The sequence below is a fragment of the Rhinoraja longicauda genome, chromosome 16, assembly GCF_053455715.1.
Source record: "Rhinoraja longicauda isolate Sanriku21f chromosome 16, sRhiLon1.1, whole genome shotgun sequence".
Classification (NCBI taxonomy): Eukaryota; Metazoa; Chordata; class Chondrichthyes; order Rajiformes; family Arhynchobatidae; genus Rhinoraja; species Rhinoraja longicauda.
In genome coordinates, this window is record NC_135968.1 from 46,534,558 (window position 1) to 46,548,622 (window position 14,065).

General features: G+C 46.1%; 1 protein-coding gene across 1 annotated transcript; it reads right to left on the bottom strand.

Annotated features, from left to right (window-relative positions):
- Positions 1 to 379: 379 nt before the first annotated feature.
- LOC144600843 (interferon-induced protein with tetratricopeptide repeats 5-like) lies at positions 380 to 4,237 on the bottom strand. The gene is made up of 2 exons (XM_078412732.1): positions 4,137 to 4,237; positions 380 to 1,799 (listed from the first exon to the last, which is right to left on the bottom strand). Exons 1-2 carry the CDS (start codon positions 4,139 to 4,141, stop codon positions 380 to 382), a joined length of 1,425 nt encoding a protein of 474 aa, XP_078268858.1. The 5' UTR covers positions 4,142 to 4,237.
- Positions 4,238 to 14,065: the final 9,828 nt, after the last annotated feature.

Sequence of the window (14,065 nt, forward strand, 5' to 3'; positions counted from 1 at the left end):
TTATTCATTATTATGCCTGATAATGTAAACTTGAATCTTTCCTTTGTCAATAATATCATCTCTTGAAATCCCATTAATGATCCTGGTTCCACATGCTGCCATTTCCCAATTCCCATCTTTCCAAACGAAACACCAATTCCTCACTTGCACAACCAAATTCCATTTGATTGATGTGCTTGAGGTGTTGTTATTTGTAAAAGTAGAATAATTTAAAAAAATCTTTAAATGAAGCGCAAGATAATTTTTGAAAATTTCACACTCATAAGTAAAGCTTTCATTCAAAGATGCTATCAGAATATAATTAGTGAAATACACACATCACCAAACCTATCGTCAGATCAGATGAAATTGGTGCATATTATAAGCATCCTTGTGGTCCTCAAAGGTGTAATTCTGAAAGAGCACGCAGATATTCTTCATTCTCATGATCAATCTCCAAGGCCTTTTCAAAGTATTCAATAGCTTTGGACTTGTTCCCATCCAGCTGATATGTTAACCCTCTAACACCAAGAGCTTTGCTGTCACGTGGAGCATAGTAAAGTTTTTTATCTGCCCACTTCTCCAATTTTTCCTTACACAGTCTCCGTTCTCTTGAATCATATTCAATCTTCACTCCTTTCAGAAATAGGCTGATGGCGCTTGATTCCGATCGTTTCTGGTACAGTTCAAATGACCCAGCCTTTAAACATATCAGCTGTGTGTATTCTGGACGGATGTCCTCCAATTTCACCAGATCATTGTAGATCTCCTCTGCCTCAGAATACTCTTCATTTCTTATGCAAATATCTGCGTAATCCAGCTTTGGTCGAACAGCACTCCTCGGACGGCACTCAGTGGCTTTCCAAAAATGATATTTACATTGACCGATCAACTCAGCTTGCTGCCCACGATTTCTATTACCAGGTTTGTTCAGTTTAATACTATAACATATTCCAATTTGGTGGTGTGAGAAGCATGAGTGTGGAGTTAATTCTAACGCTTGCTTCAATAGATTGATTGCTTTCTCCACTGCTCCATCTTCTCTGTAAAATTTTGCCGCGTAGCAAAGCAAATATGGACGCTCACTGGCCTTCTGCAATGCTTGTTCAACTAATGTCTTTGCTTCTTCCTTTTTACCGAGTCCTTTCAATTTTAAGGCCAGCAGCACCATGGCCATTGCATCATCTGGATCCAGCTCCAATACACGTCGCAGATACTTCACTGACTCACTCCGTCCATGACTCTCTGGCGTTCCAGAAAATGCTTCCAGACGAAACAGAACAGTTGCTTTGCCCATGATCCACTCCGTGTTATTGGGATCTTTCCCCAGAGCTTTCTCAAAACATTCCATAGCCTTCTCATAGTATAGAGCTGCAGAACTCAACAATGACCATCCCTTCTCCCCAAACACTTCAGGTATCATTGCTGTATAGCGAGGGCCATCAGTGAGTGGTTTACAGATCATCTCCAGCTTGTCGAGGTAGGACTGGGCCTCGGTCAGTTGTCCCATGTGGTAATGCACCCAGGCACAGTTTCCACAGGTGATGATGCTGTTTCTTTCAAATGTATCTTTGTGGTTCTCCCTCATAATCCTGTCAGCTTCCTTTAAGTTTTGAAGAGCTTCCTCACAGTTGCCTTGCAGGCAGTTTACAAAAGCGAGTTGGTTGTAGGATGTGGCTTGATATTTAGCTGCAAAGATTGTGGCATCTTTTAATCGGTACACCATATCGTCCAAGTCAAGGGTCTCCTTCTGTGGGCCCCACGTGAAGTGACACTCAAGCTGATCGAGCTTCTCTTTCAACAAATCTCTCATTCTGCTGCTGCAAGAGAATAAAATTCATCAAATTCCATGTCAGGCAAGTCTGTCTCCCAATCTCACAAATAGTCAGCAGACCAGACAAGCTGCATTTGGTTATTTTGTCATTGACCTGAAGCAGTCTCCAGGCAAGACTCTGGGATGGTGTGTTGCCTCCCTGATGCTAGAGTCAATGATGATTGGGAGAGAACTGGATATTCTGAGAGGGAAGTCTCCAGAGATCCTTGTCCATATTGGTGCCAATGACATATTTAGGAAGGGAGATCAGGTCCTGCAATTTTGGGAGTTGGGTAGTAGGTTAAATATAGGACCTCCAGGTTGTCGAGGATCCCCCTCTCGCCTCATGAGTGTCAGTGAGGTGGGCAATGGAGCAGGTCAGCAAGTGGAGGGACTAATGGGAAGGTGGAGGTTATGGAAAGTAAGTTGCAAAGAAAGGACAATCAGGGACAGGTTAATGAACATGTTGAGGCTGAGGGGCTGAGCTGTGTTTATTTCAATGCAAGTAGTATTTTGGAAACTTTGGTTGAGTGTAGGGCCTGAATCAGCTTGGAGCCTGTATAGAACGATGATGTTGTGACCATGACCACATTATGGTCGCTTGGTTGTGAAAGGGACAGGACTGGCAGTTTAATGCTTCAAGGTTTAGATGTTTCAGACGTGATAGAGAGAGAGAGAGGGAGGTAAAGGAGGTGGAGGAGTTGCACTATTAATAAGGTAGAATGTCACAGCTGTACACAGGGAGGACCCAGTGGACAATCCATCCACTGGGGAAATGTGGTTGAGGTGAAAAATAAGGAAGGTGCAGTCATTCTGATGTGATTGTACTATAGGCATCCCAACCACCAGGGGGGGTAAACGAACAGATGTGTAGACATGTTATGGAAAGATTTAAAAGCAACGTTGTTGTCGTGGCGGGTGGCGTTAGCTTCCCCAACATTGACTGCTTCTAACAAGAGGAACTGCAACAGTACATGCAACAGTCCTGCAACAGTGCAAGAGGAACTGGAACAGTCCTGCAACAGTGCAAGAGGAACTGCAACAGTACATGCAACAGTCCTGCAACAGTGCAAGAGGAACTGCAACAGTACATGCAACAGTCCTGCAACATCCCTCCTGTATTGGGGCAACCAGAGTTGCATGCAATACTTCAAATGTGTTGGAGGTGGCCGGATGTGGGTGGATTACAGTGAATGTCGGTAGTGTATCGCAGCCCAGTGGGCGACCGCTTCCCCCGTGAGTGGCCGGATCGCTGGCAGCTCACCCCCACCTCACACATGGCTGTGCTCCAATAATATTTTTCTTTTGATTTTTTTTCAACCTTTTAAAACTGCAAAACCCATTATTAACTCACGGGCCGTACAAAAACAGGCAGCGGGCCGGAATAGGCAGGGGTTGCCGATCCCTGCTCTAAACCTTTCCCATCTATCCTAGACATTAAACACAAGAGGGTAATTAAGGAGACGGTAAGACTGCTGAAGGATAAAGGAGGAATATTATGCTTGGCATCAGAGGATGATGGAGTCTGAGGAGGGATCTTGGTGTTAAACTCCCAGAAAGTGGCAGAGGGGGGGGGGGGGGAGCGCATTAGTTAAAGGTCCGGGGGGGGGGGGGGAGCGCATTAGTTAAAGGTCCAGCGGGGGGGGGGGGAGCGCCCTGCCTCCACCCCCATTTCCTCCACCCACCCCTATTTCCCCCTCTCCTCACCCCCACTCGCTCCCACCTCCCTGTGCCTCCACTCACCGTGCCCGCACCCCACTCTCCCCCCACCCTCAATCTTCCCTCCTCCCCACCCCCACTCTCTACTTCCCCCCACCCCCCCCCAACTGTCTCCTCCTCCACCCCCCCTTTCACCTCCACCCCCACTCTCCTTCCCCCTCCCCCCTTCCACCACCCCACTCTCCCTTGCCCCGCACTGTCCCCCTTCCCCCCCACCCGCACTCTCTGACCCCTGACCCCCAACCCCCTCACCCCCACCCTCCCCTGCCCCCTACACCCACTGTCCCTCTTCCCCCACCTCTCCTCCCCCCACTCCCACTCCCCCAACTCCCTTCCCCCCACCCCCACTCTCTCCTCCCCCACAGTCTGAAGAAGGGTCTCGGCCCGAAACGTCACCCATTCCCTCTCTCCTAGATGCTGCCTGACCTGCTGAGTTACTCCAGCATTTTGTGATACCTTCGATATGTACCAGCATCTGCAGTTATTTTCCTAAACTACCGTGCCGGTCGACGTTACCATTCTGAGCTGTTCAACTTAATTTCAAATTGATCCACTAATTTTCAGTAGACCACATCCTCAATAATAATCTGCAGGTAAACTTAGACACAGTAGGAATAGTCCTTACCTCATTATGCTGCTTGGATGGAAAACACTTTATACTCCTTTCTCAGCTCGAGCAGTACTTTCTCAGGTTGAATCAATCTCAAAGTGTTCTGGATGTTGTGCCTGACAGTTCCTTTATAGTTTCAACTATTCCTGATTGGGAACAGAAACTGAAACTGAAACTGAAACTCAGACGTGTAATAAGGAAGGTGCGGTCATTCTGATGGGATTGTACTATAGGCATCCCAACCGAACAGATGTGTAGACATGTTATAGAAAGATTTAAAAGCAACGTTGTTGTCGTGGCGGGTGGCGTTAACTTCCCCAACATTGACTGCTTCTAACAGTGCAAGAGGAACTGCAACAGTACATGCAACAGTCCTGCAACAGTGCAAGAGGAACTGCAACAGTGCATGCACCAGTCCTGCAACAGTGCAAGAGGAACTTCAACAGTACATGCAACAGTCCTGCAACAGTGCAAGAGGAACTGCAACAGTACATGCAATACTTGCAACAGTACATGCAGAGTTGCATGCAATACTTCAAATGTGTTGGAGGTGGCCGGATGTGGGTGGATTACAGTGAATGTCGGTAGTGTATCGCAGCCCAGTGGGCGACCGCTCCCCCCGTGAGTGGCCGGATCGCTGGCAGCTCACCCCCACCTCACACATGGCTGTGCTCCAATAATATTCTTCTTTTGATTTTATTTCAACCTTTTAAAACTGCAAAAATCATTATTAACTCACGGGCCGTACAAAAACAGGCGGCGTGCCGGAATAGGCAGGGGTTGCTGACCCCTGCTCTAAACCTTTCCCATCTATCCTAAACATTAAAGACAAGAGGGTGATTAAGGAGACGGTAAGACTGCTGAAGGATAAAGGAGGAATATTATGCTTGGCATCAGAGGATGATGGAGTCTGAGGAGGGATCTTGGTGTTAAACTCCCAGAAAGTGGCAACGCAGGTGGATAGCGTGGTCAAGGTGTCTTCATCGGTCATGGCATTGAATATAAAGGGCAGGAAGTCATGTTACAACTTTGTAAACCTTTGGTTAGGCTGCATTAGAAGCATTATTGCTATTCTGTTCATCTCATTACAGGAAGGATGTTGAGGCTTTGGAGAGGGTGCAGAAGGGGTTTACATGCATGTTGCCATGATTGGAGGGGATTAGCTGCAGAGTTTGGACAACATTGGATATTTCTCTGGAATGCAGGAGGCTGAGGGCTGACTCCATACAAGTTTATAAAATTACTAGACCAAGTGGACCAGTTGGGCCCATTCCGCGTAGAGGGGGGACAGGGAAGGGGAGAGGGTGTCACTGAGTGAGGCCTGGACCCAAAGCCTCTCCAGTATTGTAGTACCCTCAACCCCCCCACTCAATCCCCCTTATCCCCCCCCCTCCTCCCCCCACTGACCCACTCCATCCCCACTACCCACCCCCACTTGCCCCTCCCCTGCCCCCACCTCCACTTGCACCTCCCCTGTCTCCATCCCCATTTCCCCCTCCCCACCCCTATTCCCCCCTCTCCCTCCTCTCAACCCCACACGCCCCCACCTCCCTCCCCTCCCCCTACCCCCACTCTCCCTGCCTGCACCGCACTCTCCCCCCCCACCCCCATTCTTCCTCTCCCCCTCACCCCCAACGCTTCCCTTCTCCCCACCCCCACCCTGCCCTCCCCCCCAACCCCACTCTTCTCTTCTCCCCACCCCCCCCTCCCCACCCCCTATGGACCTAATGTGATGTTCCAATAATAAATTGGTCCATTTATTATTTTTAATTACTTTTTCATCTACAAACCATTGATTCAATAGACAATAAACAATAGGTGCAGGAGTAGGCCATTCGGCCCTTCGAGACAGAACCGCCATTCAATGTGATCATGGCTGATCATTCTCAATCAGTACCCCGTTCCTGCCTTCTCCCCATACCCCCTGACTCCTCTATCCTTAAGAGCTCTATCTAGCTCTCTCTTGAATGCATTCAGAGAATTGGCCTCCACTGCCTTCTGAGGCTGAGAATTCCACAGATTTACAACTCTCTGACTGAAAAGGTTTTTCCTCATCTCCGTTCTAAATGGCCTACCCCTTATTCTTAAACTGAGGCCCCTGGTTCTGGACTCCCCCAACATTGGGAACATGTTTCCTGCCTCTAACATGTCCAACCCCTTAATAATCTTATATGTTTCGATAAGATCCCCTCTCATCCTTCTAAATTCCAGTGTATACAAGCCTAGTCGTTCCAGTCTTTCAACATACGACAGTCCCGCCATTCTGGGAATTAACCTAGTAAACCTACACTGCACCCCCTCAATAGCAAGATTATCCTTCCTCAAATTTGGAGACCAAAACTACACACAGTGCTCCAGGTGCGGTCTCACTCGGGCCCTGTACAACTGCAGAAGGACCTCTTTGCTCCTATACTCAACTCCTCTTGTTATGAAGGCCAACATTCCATTGGCTTTCTTCACTGCCTGCTGTACCTGCATGCTTCCTTTCAGTGACTGATGCACTAGGACACCCAGATCTCGTTGAACGTCCCCTTTTCCTAACTTGACACCATTCAGATAATTATCTGCCTTCCTATTCTTACCACCAAAGTGGATAACCTCACAATTATCCACATTAAACAGCATCTGCCATGCATCCGCCCACTCACACAACCTGTCCAAGTCACCCTGCAACCTCATAGCATCTTCCTCACAGTTCACACTACCACCCAGCTTTGTATCATCTGCAAATTTGCTAATGGCACTTTTAATCCCTTCATCCAAGTCATTAATGCCAAGTCGTTCCAGCATGAACAAAGCTATTTTCTATATTTACACTGACATCACTTTCTTATGTGTGATGCTTTTTTTCCAATTTCTCAATGGTTTAATGGTTCAATGGTTCTTTATTGTCACGTGTACTGAGGTACAGTGACATTTGATTTGCCAACAGCATTACAAAAAAGCAACAAGAACATAACCACATAAATATTAAACATAGACTTAAACAGCCACCACAGCGGTCGGTGTGTGCGAATCCCCAGGGCACACTGCGTAAGTGGAGATCCACAGCCATCAGTTCAATGTCCGGGCCACACACACGCTCCTTCACCGTGATGTGACCAGTGTTGTACCGACCGCTGTCACTCTCTCTGCAGTCCCTGTCCACCCGAACAGTCAGAAAGCCGTCCACACTCGCACTAGACTCTGGGATGTCCTCATGGAGCCATGTCCCCACAAACACCGAGACCACTGCACTCACGGCACTCCCTCCCTCCGAGTCCCCACCAGTGCAGGCAGCACGGCCATCTTGTTTTTCGGCAAACTCACATTCTCCACCGTGATGGAAGGCAAATCACTTGTACCTTCTTTCCTCCTTTTCTCCCGCAGTCAGGGCGATCAAAGCTACCGCAGTGGGGGCGATCAAAGCTCCTGCGGTCGGAGCGGTGGAAGCTCCTGCGGTCGGAGCTCCCGAAGTCGATCCCTAACAAAGGGACCGCTAGTTCCACGATGTTAAAGCTGCAGTGCAGACGGAGGTACGATGAAAAAGTCACATTTCCGTTGAGGGAAGAGATAAAAACGGTTTCCCCCAACCTCTAAACCCCCCCATCCCACCCCCACATAATACAAAAACTAAAATACACTAAAACATACAAGTAAAAACAGACTAAAAACAACAAAAGAAGAAAGGGCCGAGACCGACTGTTGGCAAGGCTGCCATGTACGGTGTTCATTGGTGCAAAGTCTCTATTTATCATTTCTCCATTTATTCCCACAGTGCTCCACACTCATTTAAGAGAGAGAAAAGATTTTGTAATTATTACAAAGTATAACCAAGATGTGATTTAATAACTTGTTTTAGTAATTTAATGTTTGCATACCCTGACAAGTGAATTTGGTCCTTTTTCTGTCAGTGTATCTGTCAGCTTACAATCCAGCGGGATGAATATTGATTTCTCTCATCAAGTAATCCTTGCATCCCCTCTCTCTCCGTTTGATCCCCCACCCTTGTCATACCAGTTTCAAAGCTGTTTTGTTGAATCTCATTGTCTGCAACTCATTTTCACCGAGCCCACAGCTCGCCTGTTTCCTATGTCATTATAACCTTTTTTGCATTTGTTCTATATCTCTCTACATCACCATCTATATCTCTCGTTTCCCTTTCCCCTGACTCTCAGCCTGAAGAAGGGTCTCAACCCCAAACGTCACCTATTCCTTTTCTCCAGCTTCCTGACCCACTGAATTACTCCAGCTTTTTGTGTCTATCTTCGGTTTAAACCAGCATCTGCAGTTCATTCCTACACATAACTGTCTCTAAACACTGGTTCAGTGTAATTGCAATCAGGGTTAGATGCGGAAAGTGTATAGTTAATGCAATGTGTATAGTTAGTGAACCCGGAGACCCGGGTTCGATCCCGACTACAGGTGCTGTCTGTATGGAGTTTGTACGTTCTCTCCGTGACCTGCGTGGGTTTTCTCTGAGATCTTCGGTTTCCTCCCACACTCCAAAGTCGTACAGGTTTTTAGGTTAATTGGCTTGGTAAATATAAAAAATGTTCCTAATGGGTGTAGGATAGTGTTAAAGTGCGGGGATCACTGGTCGGCGCGGACCCGGTGGGCCGAAAGGCCTGTTTCTAAACAATTGCAAAATAATCGTTTACTAACTTTTCTACATAGGATGTTCAATTTCCATTTGATAATAATTTGGGATTAAATGCAAACAACTAGGTCATGAGTAAAATTAATGAAATTAATGAGTTAATGAGATATGACTTAATCATGAAATCTATGCAGGGTCTCAGGTCAAGCCATCTATTCCATTATCTCATCTATCTCATTGCAGACTAGTCTTTCTCACAGTACCCCTGAATCTCCCACTTCACCAACACTAGGGTAACTTTACAGTGGGCAATTAACCCCACCAACCAACATGTCTTTATGACATTGGAGGAAACTGCAGCACCTGGGGTAAACCCATGAGATCATTGGAAATAGACAAAATGCTGGAGTAACTCAGCGGGTCTGGCAACATCTCTGGAGAGAAGGAATGGGTGACGTTTCAGGTCCAGACCCTTCTTCAGTCTGATGTCAGGGGAGAGGGAGATACATAGGTAAGGAAGTGTAAGGTGTGGGTTCTTGGGTATCTTGGTTCTTGGTCCTCCAAAATATTCCAAATGGAATTTAAACTGGAGGTGGCGGAGTATGGACTTAAGCAAGAAGGGCTTCTTGGAGAAGAAGAGCTGCCTTAAATGTAGTTGCATCTGGTTGAGTAACTATAGTAGGGTGAAGACTATTCCATGCTTTAATTGTGTGAGGGAAGAATTAATTGCTATACACATCTATCTTGATAGCCGGTATCTCAAATTGAATCGAGTGCCTTCGTCTACTGCTGATAGGTTTGGGTTTGGTGTAGATGTGGTCATCTATGTCGAGCTGACCATTTAACATTTTGTATAAACAGGTCAAGCGGTGGGCTTAACGTCTGTCTTGGAGCGGGTTCCACCCCAATGGATTTAGAAGTTGGGTAACACTCGCTTCTCTCTCATAGGTATTTGTAACAAAACCAGCTGCCTGTCTTTGGACACGTTCGATGGAAGAAATGTTTCTATTTGTGTATGGGTCCCATGCTGCAACGGCGTAGTCCAAATGTGGTCTAACAGAGGGTCAAGAGTGAAAACAGGACAAAGGGAATGGAGACAAAGGAAAATGTAGAGTAGATCATTGTTGGCTGGGAGAAGGTAACAACAAAGCAAACAGAGATAAAATGTGGTCGGAGACAGTAAGACTGGTCGGAGAACTGGGACGGAGAGGGGATGGAGAGAAAGGGCAAGCAAGGGTTACTTAAAGTTAGAGAAGTCAATGTTCATACAGCTTGGGTGTATACTGCCCAAGTGAAATACAGTAGGAGGATCATTGGAAAATTGTACAAACATCACACAGGTAAGACTGGAAGTCAGGTTTCAATCAGTTGCTGGAACTATGAAGCATCAGCACTACCTGCTGTGCTACTGCCCTGTCTGAAGAGAGTTTTCAAATTTCTTGCTCAGGTCATTACATCCACTAAATGCAGCTCTGGTTTCAAAAGCTTTCACATTACTCTCAAAAACACAACATTGGATCTAAATGTACGTTATTTTCCTCTCAAACCTACTTCAACAATTTTCTTTCTCTAAGTGATACCGAACATAGAGGAATAAGAAAACTGAAGTAAGAATTCTATTAATATGGTCAATCCTCCCTCAGAGTTCCGCATTGTCTGGAAGTAACTTGAACTTGAACAGTATTGATAATCTAGTTGAAATGACTCTGTCTCCCGAAACATAATGGCCTGGAGTTTACAGATGCAATGATGTGTAAGGTACCCATGGGAAGCCGGCAGCAATTTCGGGCAGTTGCCTATATGTATTAACACGGAGAATTCCATCAGTTGCCATTAATGAGGACTTACTCCAGCACTGAGAAGAGATGCCAGACCATGGAGGTGTAATGTTTCAGTATAAATAGTCATAGAGTCATGGAGTGATACAGTGTGGAAACAGGCCCTTCATAGAGTGATACCGTGTGGAAACAGGCCCTTCATAGAGTCATAGTGATACAGTGTGGAAACAGGCCCTTCGGCCCAACTTGCCCACACTGACCAACAATATTCCTGCTACACTTAGGAGAGAGAAACAGAATTACTGTTACAGAGAGTTAGATGGAGCTCTAGGGGCTAGTGGAATCAAGGGATATGGGGAGAAGGCAGGCACGGTTACTGATTGTGGATGATCAGAATGAATGGCGGTGCTGGCTAGAAGGGCCAAATGGCCTCCTCCTGCACCTATTTTCTATATCTATGTCTATGTCCATGTCTTTCATAGTCACATTTTGACAAAGGGTTATTGACCAAGAACACTAGCTCTGTTTTTCTCTCCACGGATGCCGCCTGACCTGGTGAATATCCCCATGGTTTCCTGGATTTATTTCAGGATATTATTATTTGCAATTTTTTTGCTTTAGATCTTCACGAGAGTTTTGAATTCTATTTTCAACTTTCTTGTCTTGTTTACCCTCCCACTACTTTTGCTGGTGTAAATTGTTTCTGTGTTTACATTTTTTTGGCTTTAAAAAGAAAATGGTGTAGTTTGAGGAAAACTGTTTAATTTCAGTCATTACTGTTACTTCTTTTCACTGTCGCTATATTACAATCAATCACAATCACAATCACAATCATACTTTATTAGCCAAGTATGTTTTGCAACCTATGAGGAATTTCATTTGCCGTACAGTCATCACAATAAAAAGCAACAGGACACACTAAATACATTTTAACATGAACATCCACCACAGTGACTCCTCCACATTCCTCACTGTGATGGAAGGCGAAAAACAGTTCAATCTCTCCCTTCTTTGTCCTCCAGCGGTCGGGGGCCTCTAACCTTCCGTAGACGGGACGATCTTGTCTCCCGTAGCCGGCGGCGGGTCTTCCTCGTCGGGGTGATCAAGCTCCTGCATCGGGGGGGAATCTCAGCTCCCCCGTGCCGGGCGATCTACCCCGGGTCGGGACTAGTCAAACCTCGTGCAGCTTGGAGCTCTTGACCGATCTCTACCCGAGACTGTGAGCCCCTCGATGGTGAAATCCCAGGGTTGGAGCGTCGATCCCAGGCAAGGGATCAAAGGCTCAGATGGTAAGTCCATGCCCCCACGGTGGGGCTCAAAGACAGTCCCAGGCAAGGCCGCCAGCTCCACGATGTTAAGCCGCAGAGCGACCGGAGATACGATCCGGAAAACAATCGCACCTCCGGCAAGGTAAGAGATTGAAAAAAAGTTCCCCCCGACCCCCTCCCCCACCCCCCACATAAAATAAACCAGAGAACATTAACACAAAACTCACCAAAAATAACAAAAAGAGTTCGCAAAGGACAGACAGACTGCAGGTGAGGCTGCCATCGTGTGCTGCCCCCTGGTTCAGAATGGCAGGCAGTGACTAGTGGGGTACCGCAAGGCTCGGTGCTGGGACCGCAGCTGTTTACAATATACATTAATGACTTGGATGAAGGGATTAAAATACCATTAGCAAATTTGCAAATGATACAAAGCTGGATGGTTGTGTGAACTGTGAGGAAAATGCAATGAGGTTGCAGGGTGACTTGGACAGGTTGTGTGAGTGGGCGGATGCATGGCAGATGCAGTTTAATGTGGATAAGTGTGAGGTTATCCACTTTGGTGGTAAGAATAGGAAGGCAGCGTATTATCTGAATGGTGTCAAGTTAGGAAAAGGGGACGGACAACGAGATCTGGATGTCCTAGTGCATCAGTCACTGAAAGGAAGCATGCAGGTACAGCAGGCAGTGAAGAACGCCAACGGAATGTTGGCCTTTATAACTAAAGGAGTTGAGTATAGGAGCAAAGAGGTTCTTCTGCAGTTGTACAAGGCCCTAGTGAGACCGCACCTGGAGTACTGTGTGCAGTTTTGGTCTCCAAATTTGAGGAAGGATATTCTTGCTATTGAGGGCGTGTAGCATAGGTTTACTAGGTTAATTCCAGGAATGGCGGGACTGTCATATGTTGAAAGACTGGAGCAACTAGGCTTGTATACACTGGAATTTAGAAGGATGAGAAGAGATCTTATCGAAACGTATAAGATTATTAAGGGGTTGGACACGTTAGAGGCAGGAAACATGTTTCCGATGTTGGGGGAGTCCAGAACAAGGGGCCACAGTTTAAGAATAAGGGGTAGGCCATTTAGAACTGAGATGAGGGAAAACCTTTTTAAGTCAGAGAGTTGTGAATCTGTGGAATTCTCTGCCTCAGAAGGCAGTGGAGGCCAATTCTCTGAATGCATTCAAGAGAGAGCTAGATAGAGCTCTTACGGATAGCGGAGTCAGGGGGTTTGGGGAGAAGGCAGGAACGGGGTACAGATTGACAATGATCAGCCATGATCACATTGAATGGACGATCACATTGCTGGCTCGAAGGGCCGAATGGCCTCCTCCTGCACCTATTGTCTATTGTGTTGCTATATATTCTTTACATCTATTAAACTCTATTAAAAAATCTCCGATTTTGAACTCTAGTAATATGCACTAAAAAATGTATCTCAGGCAAATTCCATTGGATTTCTTCATGAATCCACACTATTATTTATTCAAAGAACTCTATCAGAACATAACTTGTACCAATGCTTGACGGTTTTTTCCCCATAAAGCCATAGAAACATAGAAAATAGGCGCAGGAGGAGGCCGTTCGGCCCTTCGAGCCAGCACCACCATTCATTGTGATCATGGCTGATCATCCACAATCAGTAACCCGTGCCTGCCTTCTCCCCATATCCCTTGAGTCTGCTAGTCCCTAGAGCTCTGTCTAACTCTCTTTAAAAATTCATTCAGTGAATTGACCTCCACTGCCTTCTGTGGCAGAGAATTCCACAGATTTACAACTGTCAGGGTGAAAAAGTTTTTTCTCATCTTCAGTTATCTTCAATGACTGCGAATTTTATCTTGCATCAAGTCCTCCAAGTTCCTCACCATTGCTGATATTGGGCTCAAGAGATTTCCAAAATATAATTAAACGTTTGTAAAACTTCCACTTACATTGATTATTGAAGATTGATCAGGCATAAAAGTCACAGCTTCTTTGTGATCTTATGCCATGAATATAAAACAGGAAACTCGAATGAACGGAATCCCAGTGGAAAGCTGATACATAGCTGATAGATAAGGGCAGGCCGGTGTGGATATCAGTATTCATAGGGAATTCTAGCATGGATCAGTCAGCAGGGAGGCGAAAATGAGAGCCATAGAATCGCAGATGCATTTACTGGTGGTTGAATCAATTGATGCAATTTTGTGAAATGATTTACCTGTCTTAAAGTGTACAATCACGGATCACAGAGCATGGTGTCCTCTGATTCACTTTTATCAAGTGAGACAATAAACATGGCAGGGAGACAGGACAGCTATGATGGCAATGGAATGCAAAATGTG